The 10779-nt window shown below is 55.2% G+C and overlaps 1 protein-coding gene across 1 annotated transcript; it reads left to right on the forward strand.

Annotated features, from left to right (window-relative positions):
- Positions 1–3769: 3769 nt before the first annotated feature.
- Positions 3770–10462, forward strand: FGD2 (FYVE, RhoGEF and PH domain containing 2). The gene is made up of 12 exons (XM_058039767.1): positions 3770–3908; positions 4683–4839; positions 4978–5116; positions 6219–6277; positions 6546–6692; positions 7015–7107; positions 7404–7483; positions 7560–7590; positions 7675–7767; positions 8622–8768; positions 9118–9261; positions 10041–10462. Exons 1-12 carry the CDS (start codon positions 3826–3828, stop codon positions 10257–10259), a joined length of 1392 nt encoding a protein of 463 aa, XP_057895750.1. The 5' UTR covers positions 3770–3825; the 3' UTR covers positions 10260–10462.
- The last annotated feature ends 317 nt before the right edge of the window (positions 10463–10779 follow it).

The raw sequence follows: 10779 nt of genomic DNA on the forward strand, positions 1-10779 counted from the left end.
CAGACTGTCCAGACTCCCACCCTGGTGGGACACTCAGAACCCAGGAAATCCCTCTGGCTGCCCTGGAGGGCTCCAGCCCCTGCCCAAGGGGCTCAGAGAGCTTGGCACAGAGCCCGAGACCCCCGTGCCTTTGATTTAGCCCTTGGAAAAAACAATTACCAACCTTATTTACAAGCCTTAATTACAAGACATGAAAGTTTAAGTAGAATGATAGTGAATTTATCACAGGGTGAAAAATAGATTTTTTGGGGTTTTTAGAATGGGTGTTCAGGGGGCAAGATGGAGGAATCTGGGCATGTCCAGCCTTTCTCCTCCTTCTTCTTCTTGGCCTCCCTCTTCTGGGTGATGTTGGCACTTACAGATTGGTTTAGACTAGAAGCTCACTGTCTAACACAGCTGATGGGTATTGCAAAGTAATTGTAAATATTGTACATGTAGTTTTTAGTATAAAAAGATAACACCACCCTGGGGGCAGGCAGAGTGCCTGGGACTGTCTTGCTGAGCGGACCTCGGCTGGACAGGAGAAGGAATTCTATAGGTAAGGAGCAATAAACCACCTTGAGACTGAGAAATGAAGAGCTCTGACTCCTTCTTTGATCGCCTGGCTGGGAAAAGAGATTTTCTAATGTGTCTGGGGGTCACTGTGAGCAGCGAGAGACCCCGAGAGGACACAGCCCACTCCACCTGAGGTGTCCCAGATCACACCTGCCCTGCGCCATCCCTGCTGCTGCTCTGCCCTTGGCTGTGCCACACTTGGGTCCCTCCCAAACTGAAGCCATTCCCAGTGTTTTCTCAGCATTTCTCCTACCCACAAAGTGCTCTGGTTCCTCTTTCCCTTCCCTTTTGAGGCCAGCCCAGTGACAAGCTCTGCTGCCACAGAGAGGGCAGCGGTTGGGCTTTGCCTCGTGCAAATCCTCACCCCCAAACTGCAGCCAGAAGCTCTTCAGAGCAGAGAAGGGGACACAGGAAGGAGCTGCAGCTCCTGGACACCCTGGAGCTGCTCCCAGCCTGTGCCATGGATGGAAAAGCAGATTGTCAGCAGAGTGTGGTGAAGCTGGTGGCTGCATTTGAGGAGCACTGGTAAGGCAGGAGGGCTCTGGGTACTCAGGGTGTGTTAGGGCTCCACGTGGAGTGGGTTTGGAAAGGAAGAAACCCGCTGTGGAGGTGGTTTGGAGCCTGTGGAGAAGCTGACAAGGTGATTTTGGAGAAGCTGACAAGGTGATTTACAATCCTTCACAACTCAGGTCAGCCTCAGTGTCTTCCTCCTGCTGAGGGTCATGAGCAGAATCTGAAAACCTCAGTGGGGTGTGAGTGGTTGTGCCTGGCTCAGGGTTAGGCTGTGGCAGCCCATTTCCCCACAGCCAGCATCTTCACACTCAGCCTGGCTGGTGCATCTTCCTGCTGGGGAAAGGAATCGTGGTTTGGGAATTGTCCCTCTGGGCAGGGGCTGTCACTGGGAATTGACTGCCTGGGTGTCTGGGAGGGTCCCAGCCTCAGACTGTCCAGCTGGTTGCAGAGATGTGGCTCCTAGGAAAGGAAACAGAAAGCAATATGGTAAGGGAGAGAGAGAATTCCTTTCATAAAGCAGCTCCTTCCTTTGGAGTGTGAGCTGGGACCCTCAGACAGCGTGTGCGAGGGCATCTGCCCTGGCCCTGGTGTAAAACTCATTCTGAGATTTCAAGTGAGTTATTCTCACTTTCTCCATCTGATGCATCAAGATATGGAATCCTGCCATTCCTTGTACCCATGAGATGCTCTCAGTGAGCCTTGGAGGGGCTGGGTGGTTGGGCAGGTGAGTTTTGCAGCAATTCCTGAAGATGCTCAGGCACAAGATTTCCTTTCATTCCAGGAACTCCTGCATCTCTGCTGTGTGCTGTCCCTAGGCTTTGTGGTTGTCCCCATCATGCCCCAGTGATGTTGTGTTGGAGCCACTGCAGTGTTTGATCTGCCCCCATGTCCCTGCTGCAGTGTGTTTGTTGTTTGCCTTTGATTTAGAGGAAATAAAAGTAACTCAATACTTTCAGAGGAAGCTGGGGAATCTGGGAATGAGCAGACAATGGTTTGGCCTAAGTCAGCATAAATAGAAAGAGAGAAGTTCCCTGTTGGGACTCAGCTGTGGCTTCAGGCTGACACAGGTTTGGGAGGCACCAGGAGAGATGGAAAAAGCTTCTGAAGGGTTCTGCCAACCCCCCTGGACAGGAGGGGATTTGTGCATGGCTGTGGATGCACTCCTGAGCTCACAGACATCCTGAGCATGGGATGGAGCTGGCATCCTCTTCAGATGAGTCTCTGCCCCTCAAGCCACTTCCCATCCTCAGCTTTGCAGTTTGATGTCCAAATTCTTCATGTCTTTCCCATCCCATCCATCCCACTCCTGCCTGCAGGCCAGCAGTGGATGTCTTTCCAGTTCTGCCCAGAGCAGTTTCCTGCAGTGACCAGCTCTTGGATGACAGACAAGTCACCTGCTGTCACCTTCACAGCCTGGCTTCTCCCTCATGCCCTCTCTGGACCTGCTTTCTCTGTCTTTGCCAGAAAAGGGAAGAGAGAACACCACCAAAAACAACCAGTCTGCAAAACCTCCCACACATGGCTCAAAACTCTTGGCTATTGGGCTGCTCCCTGCTTTCCTCCATGGTGGCAGCAGGCAGAAATCCAGAGCTGTGGGTGGGATAAACAGCAGCATCCTGCTTTTCTAGAGGAGGAGAGGGACTGGGAACAGCAACAGGGGGCTCTGGGAGAAGAGAAACTGGATCCTGACCATGGAGGATGCTGAGGATGTTTGCACTGCAGAGTGTTTGCACTGCAGAGCATTGTCAGCACTGGGCAGCTGCTGCTCTTGTCCTTTTGGTGGCTTTGAGCTGGGCTGTGCTGGGGGATTGGGCACATCAACAGGGGCTCTGGGAGAAGAGAAACTGGATCCTGACCCCATGGAGGATGCTGAGGATGTTTGCACTGCAGGGCAGTGACAGTGCTGAGCAGCTGCTGCTCTTGTCCCTTTTGGTGGCTTTGAGCTGGGCTGTGCTGGGGGATTGGCTGAGCTGATCCCATTCCTTTGTAGCAGGGACAGCACATCTGCCCAGAGGGACAAGCAGGCGGGCAGGCAGCTTCCAGCATTCCCTGCCAGCCAGAGCCACTCTCTGAGCAGAAAAGAGGATGAGGAGGAGAAGGGTCAGCAAGGCCAGCGTGGACTCAGCTTCAAATGCCTCCGTTCTCTGCGCTCCAAAATCCGTGAGGACGACTGGAGGAGGCCACAGGGCCCAGGCCTGGAGCCTGGCAGCCAGGTGAGCTCCAGAGCTGCTGGGGTGGGTGCCCACACTCAGGGCTGGCTCAGGGTCTCATCTCTGCCCATGAGGCTGAGCCTTGCTCCCCATGCAGGAACCAGAGGAGAAGAAAATTGCCCTGGAGCTGCTGGAGACAGAGCAGGCTTATGTCAACCGCCTGCACCTCCTTGACCAGGTGAACTGGGGAGTGGAGGGACCAGTGCAAGGGGATTTTGGAGGGATTGAAGCTGTAAAAATGAGAAACATGTGGGCTGCTGGTCTTTACAGCCAGAGATTGGGTCTGGCATTTGTCTTTTCTACACCACACACCTGTGGGAAGCACCTTTGTCCCAGCAAAGCCTTCCATCCCCCTCTCCTCTTGGAGTTTGGGATTTTCCTCCTGCACAGACCTTTCACTGGGTGATGTGCCACTCCTAGAGAGGGAATGGGATCCTCAAGCATCTCCCTGGCCCTTTTTGTTCACCCTCCTTCCTTCCAGGTATTCTATACAGAGCTGGTGAAAGAAGCCAAAACTGGGAAGACGGTCCCAGAGGAGGTGGTGAAGATGATCTTTTCCAACATCTCCTCCATCTACCAGTTCCATGCTGAGTTCTTCCTGCCAGAGCTGCAGAAGCGCATGGAGGATTGGTGAGCCTCAGGAGGGGAGGGGAGGGCAGCACACCTGGGTGGTTTGGCCAGAATGGGGGAGCAGCACTGAGTTCAGGCTCCCATCAGGACCAGAGCTCAGCCTGTCACAGACATCTTTTAGAAAAAATCCTTTCCTTAGGATTTTTCCTCCTGAGAAGCTGAGAGACCTCAGGAACAAAATGTAAACAATGATTATCTGCTGCTGTGGAATGCAACAGGTGCATCTGTGATTGGTCTCATGTGGTTGTTTGTAATTAATGGCCAGTCACAGTCAGCTGGCTCAGACAGAGTCCAAGCCACAAACTTTGTTATAATACCTTCTTTTTCTATTCTTAGCTAGCCTTCTGATGAAATCCTTTCTTCTATTCTTTTAGTATAGTTTTAATATAATATATATCATAAAATAATAAATCAAGCCTTCTGAAACATGGAGTCAGATCTTCGTCTCTTCCCTCATCCTAAGATCCCTGTGAACATGCTCACACAACCTGTTTTGCTCCAAGTGTCTTTTGCTGGAAAACACTTCCTTAAAATGCTCAGATCAGAGTATGGAAAGCTGGGTGACATCTCAGGTGGCTTGAGGGTGTGCCTGGGTGCAAGGTTGGCTGCAAGGTGGGGACATTTCTGTTCTGGAGAGCAGGAAACACTGTGGGGCTGTAGGAGCCTGCAGCAGAGCAAACCACAGTCCTCCACTGTGCTCCTTCAGTTCATCCCTCACCGTCTGTCTGTCCGTCTGTCCTGAGGAAGCTGCTGGTCTGTGCTTCCCTCCTGCAGGCACCGCAACCCCCGCATCGGAGATGTCATCCAGAAGCTGGCACCCTTCCTCAAGATGTACGGGGAGTACGTCAAGAACTTCGACAAGGCCGTGGAGCTCATCACTGCCTGGTCAGAGAAATCACCGCCCTTCCAGGAGCTCATTGCTGACATCCAGGTAAGGACAGGGCAGGGGAGTGGGGAACGGAGGTTTTGGCAGCACAGCTCCCAAAATCTCCATGGAATGGGGAAACAACAGAGGCTGGGAGCTGCCTTGGTCACTGTTCCTCTGTCCGTGCCTGCTGTCCCTGGCCAGAAGAGGAAGGTCTGTGCTAACCTGACGCTGCAGCACCACATGCTGGAGCCTGTGCAGAGGATCCCGCGCTACGAGCTCCTCCTCAAGGATTACGTGCGGAAACTCCCGCCCCAGTCCCCCGACAGGGGCGATGCTGAGAGTAAGGGCTCACGGAGGGGAGGGCAGGGTGGGTTTGTGGGGAAATAACAACCCCTGGTTGTCGGGGAAGGTGAAACAGGAAAGCCTTATAAATATGATTGTCTGGCAAAAGATTTGAGAATATAGAAACTATAAGTGAGATTGAAATGAAAGCAAGCTTTGAGATACCTCAGTTACTGAACAACTGGAAAACAATGGTGTGGCCAGCTGAAGGTGATCCCCTTTTGATGGAACAACACCCTCTGCTTGCAGACAGGCCCAAGGGTCAGAGCAGACCCTGCAGCTTGGCAGAAGGGGCCCAAAGAGGAGTTTTTAGGGTTTAAAATGTAATTACAGTGGTAATGTAATGATTCTTATAGGCTGTAAGGAAATGCTGTAGGATTTGTATCTTGTACTAGATTGGTTAGTGAGAATGAGAACATTCAACACAGAAGAAGATTTATTGTATTGTAACAGGAACTTTACTCTCTTACCCTTTTACTCTCTCACCCTCTCATCCTCTCTGCCCCTCTCTTCTCTCAGCCCTGCTCCAGCTGTGGCTGGCAGCTCCCAGCAGGGCCCTGCACCCAGGCCCTTTGCAATAACCCACAAGTTCCAGCCCTGGCTGCAGAGATCTCTCGTGTCTGTCTGTCCGTCCGTCCCCACCGTCCTACCCCCGGTGCTCCTACACCTGGTGTTGTACATGGGCACCAGAAAACCTGGACTCACTCACCAGCTGCCCTGTGCCTTTGGATAAACCTCTCAGTCTGCTCCTTTTCTAGCAGGGAGAGGGATTAATCTCCTTTTTCAGGGGCTGGGGAGGGTAAGGGTGGTGTGCCAGGTGTCCACAGTATCCCCTGTAGCAGCTGGGGGAGCTTTCAGACCCCTGTAGATAGCACAGCTCCCAGTCCTGCTGGGATGGAGGGGTACAGGAGTGGGCTGTCCGTCCCTCCATGTGCAGTCCAGCTGTACCCAGACTCCTGCACAGCATTTCAGGGCCACTTTGGTTGTGTTCATGGAAGGGCAGCAGCTGCTACTCATGTGCATCCATAAGGAACAGAGCCAGAATTTTCCTCCCACAGCTCCAGAGCAGGTGTTTCACCTCCTGTCTGTTCTCATTGCAGAGGCCCTGGAGATGATTTTTATGGTGGCCAAGCACTCCAATGCAGCCATTGCTGAGATGGTGAGGCCCTGTCCCAGCTGGAAATGCTTTGCAGCTCACTGCACAGTCCCCCTGAAGGGGCCAAGAGCCCTGTGGGTTCAGCTGTGGAGCTTAGACCCTGCTCTTAATGCCCAACCTCACCACCAAGTCACATCTGTAGCATCAGCTGGGGTGTGACCAGCTGGTCAAGGCTGGCAGCTGCTCCCAGAGATCAGTCTGGGCTGGGAGAGCTGTGCCACCTCTCCCAGTACTCAGCACCCCACAAGAACAGATCCTGTGACCCCCCCAGGAACGGCTGCAGAACCTCTGGGTGGTCTATCAGAGGCTGGGCCTCGAGGATGACATCGTGGATCCCTCCAATGAGCTGATCAAGGAGGGGCCAATCCAGAAAATCTCCACCCGCAACAACAGCACGTCGGAGAAATACCTGTTCCTGGTGGGAGCTGGGGTGCCTGGGGCAGGGAGAACATGAGATGGGAGTGGGGAGAGGGGTGGTACAGCCTGGCCAGGGTGTTGCTGGGTCACCTTGGAACAGAGAGGATGAATTCAGAGCTGGGGAGGGAGGGTTTGACCCCGCTCAGTGCAGGGCGCCGTTGGGAATCTGCTGATCCCTGGGAGATGCTTCACCTTTGCAGGGTGGAAGGGGGGGGCTGAGGCAGAAACAGACAAGTTTTAGGTGGCAGTGAAGGACCCCAGACCAGCCCACAGCTCAGAGCAGGCAGTGCTGGGCTCCAACCCACCCTCTTCTCCCCTCCCAGTTCAACAACATGCTGCTCTACTGCGTGCCCAAGGTCATCCAGGTGGGCGCCGAGTTCCAGGTCCACCTCCGCATGGATGTGGGGGGCATGAAGGTCAGACACACCTCTTGTGCTTCCCCCAGCTCCTGCCTGCTCCTGAAGCCTCTGCTCTGGGCTGTGGCTGCTGCCTGAATTTCCTCAGGAGGGAGGGAGGAGCTGGAGCCAGGGGTGGCTTTGTGAATGGGGTTGATGCTCTGATCCTGGGAAATGCTGGTGGAATCTCGTGCCTGTGGGATCTGAGGGGCTGAAGGGCTTGTGCAAGAGGGACATCCCCGTGCCCCACATCATGGAGAAAATCCAAGTGTGCTGGAAGTGGGTTCAGCTCCACATCCTTCCTCTGTCTCCCACAGGTGCGGGAGCTGAAGGACACTGAGTTCCCTCACACCTTTCTGGTTTCAGGAAAGCAGCGGACACTGGAGCTCCAAGCCAGGTGAGGGGAAGGGTGGCATCATGCAGATCCTCAGGGAGGAGGGACAACAGCTCATCCAGGTCCTTTTTGTACCCAGGTCTGAGGAGGAGATGAACGACTGGATCCAGGTACCACGGAGTGCAGGGAGAGGGGGCACAGCCCCCTGGGTGAGGGCACCCCCAGTGCCCCTCCAGCCCTGCCTTCCCCTCCAGGCCTTCCAAGATGCCATTGACAGGAAGGAGAAGAGGAGTGAGACCTTTAAGACAGCAGTCCATGGACTGGAGACAGACACCCCTGCACTGAAGGTAACGCCCCTGCTCTCCCTGTGCCCCACCTGGGAGAACACACCGTGCTGTGCCTCAGTTTCCCTAGCTAAACCAGCCTGTGGGGAGGCTGAGGACACCCAGCCTGTGCTGTCCCACCCCTAGGCAGAGGAGCTGGGCCGCCGAGCCCCTCAGTGGGTGAGGGACAACCTGGTGACCATGTGCATGCGCTGCAGGGAGCCCTTCAACGCCATCACCCGCCGCAGGCACCACTGCCGGGCCTGTGGCTATGTGAGTGTCCCCTCCCTCCCTCCTGCTGGCCTGGCAGTGTCCCCTCCCTCCTTCCCTCCCTCCTGGCCTGCTCAGGTGGCTGCTGCACCTCTCCTACACCTTGTACCCCTTTCCTAGGCTTGGGGCTGTGTGACCGTGTTCACAGGGGTTCCAAGGATGAGGGAAGAGATGAGGATCTGACTCCATGTTTCAGAAGGCTGATTTATTATTTTATGATATATATTGTATTAGAACTATACTAAAAGAATAGAGGAAAGGATTTCTTCAGAAGGCTGGCTAAGAATAGAAAAAGAAGGAATGATAACAAAGGTTTGTGGCTCGGCTCTTCATCCAAGCCAGCTGACTGTGATTGGCCATTAATTACAAACAACCACATGAGACCAATCCCAGATGCACCTGTTGCATCCCACAGCAGCAGATAACCATTGTTTACATTTTGTTCCTGAGGTCTCTCAGCTTCTCAGGAGGAAAAATCCTAAGGAAAGGATTTTTCATAAAAGATGTCTGTGACAGGGGCTGCTCCTGCCCCTCAGCTCCTCGTGGAGCTGTGGCTGGGTCCCCTGGCCCTGCCCCAGTGTCACCAGTGTCCCCGTTGGTGGCTGCAGGTGGTGTGTGCTCGCTGCTCTGACTACAAGGCTGAGCTGCAGTACGATGGGAACCGCCCCAACCGCGTCTGCCAGGAGTGTTTCATCTTCCTCACCGGCCACACGGTGCTGGAGGACCGCGAGGGGAAGCACAAAGGCATCCTGGAGGTGAGCTCCACCCTGCTCTGCCCCCTGAGCACTGCCACCCACCCCGGCTCCAGCCTCTCTGTCCCAGCCTCGCTGTCCCAGGAGGGGTGGGAGTCACTCCCAGGGCACTCAGAAGGTGGATGTGTTGATCTCCTTCCCTCCCTCGTGCTCCAAGCTTTGGGACCAAGCAACTCCCTTCACCACAGGATGAAGCACTGTCACATCTAGGACAGCCCCTCACCTGCCCCTGCCTTCCCTGGAGTGGGCAGGGAATTCCCCAGGAAATTCTCTCAGCTCAGTGCCCTTTCTACCATCTGCGCTGGATATTGAGGGATTTGTTGGCTGAGGGATTTGCTGGTTGTTTTGGCAGAAAGGAGCTGCAGAGGTATCAAGCAGGAGTTTGCTCTGCAGTTCCCTGCAGCTGCTGGACAAGAACGGCAAGGGGGGCACGCGGGGCTGGTTCGTGATCCCACAGGACGATCCCCTCGTGCTCTACATCTATGCAGCCCCCCAGGTGAGGCCTGGCTCGAATGCAGCCCCAGGGGACATCCCACTGTGCTCAAGGGACACCCCAGGACATCCCGCTGGGCCCAAGGGACATCCCATCCCAATGTGTCCAGGGAACATCCCACTGTGCCCAAGGGACATCCTGGGACATCCCACTGTGCCCAAAGGATATCCTACTGTGCCCAAGGGACATCCTGCTTTGTCCAAGGGATATCCCACTGTGCCCAAGGGACATCTCATCCCAATGTGTCCAAGGGACCTCTCGCTGTGCCCAAGGGACATCCTCCTGTGCCCAAGGGACATCCTGGGACATCCCACTGTGCCCAAGGGACATCCTACTGTGCCCAAGGGACATCCCATCCCGCTGTGCCAAGGGACATGCCACTGTGCCCAAAGGACAACCCATTCTGATGTGCCCAAGAGACATCCTACTGTGCCCAAAGGACATCCCATCCCACTGTGCCCAAGTGACATCCCAATGTGCCCAAGTGACATCCCAATGTGCCCAAATGTCATCCCACTGTGCCCAAGGGACATCCCACTGTGCCCAAGGGACATCTCATCCTGCTGTGTCCAAGTGACATCCCACTGTGCCCAAGGGACATCCCAATGTGCCCAAAGGACATCCTACTGTGCCCAAGGGACATCCCAATGGGCCCAAGTGACATCCCAATGTGCCCAAGGGACATCCCAATGTGCCCAAAGGACATTCCAATGTGCCCAAGGGACACCCCATCCCGCTGTGCCCATGCCCTGCCTCCCACCCTGTCTCTCTCTCCTTGGCAGGACGTCCGAGCCCACACCTCCATCCCCCTGCTGGGCTACCAGGTGCGGGACCTGCCCCAGAGCGAGTGCCGGCACCTGTTCCAGCTGGTGCAGTCCCGGCAGGTGTTCACCTTCGTGGCCGACACCGAGGAGCTCAAACGGCGCTGGATGAAGGCCATGGCGCGCTCTGCTGCGGGGATCACCGAGGAGGAGGAGGAGGATGAAGATGAAGCAGAATGAGGCCATTCCCAGCCCTGTGCTGCCTTGGGGGGTCACACTCCCCCTGCCTGCTCTCACTGCTGCCTTTGGGCACCCCTGACATCGCTGCGTTCTGGATTTCCATCGCCATGGGGCAGGATGGGGACGCGTTTGCCAGCACATGGACAAAGCTGGGATCCCCTTTTGCTCCCTGCTCACTCTCCGTGCTGGACAGAGCCCCTAGGAGCAGCAGGATTTTGGGGAGCGGGGGATTGGGAAATGGAGATTTGGTGGAGCGGGAATTTTGGGGAGCGGGGATTTGGGGGATTTAGGGGAGCTTGGGATTTTGAGGAGTGGGGATTTGGGGACGCGGGGAATTTGGGGAAGCGGGGATGTGAGGGAGCGGGGATTTGGGGTATTTGGGGGAGAGGGGATTTAGGGGAGCCCGGGATTTGGGGGACATGGGGAACTGGAGAGTGAGGGATTTGGGGGAGAGGGGATTTGGGGAGCGGGGGATTTGGGGGATTGGGGGAGCGGAGAATTGAGAGAGTGGGGGATTTAG

Source organism: Melospiza georgiana, chromosome 23 (genome assembly GCF_028018845.1).
Source record: "Melospiza georgiana isolate bMelGeo1 chromosome 23, bMelGeo1.pri, whole genome shotgun sequence".
Classification (NCBI taxonomy): Eukaryota; Metazoa; Chordata; class Aves; order Passeriformes; family Passerellidae; genus Melospiza; species Melospiza georgiana.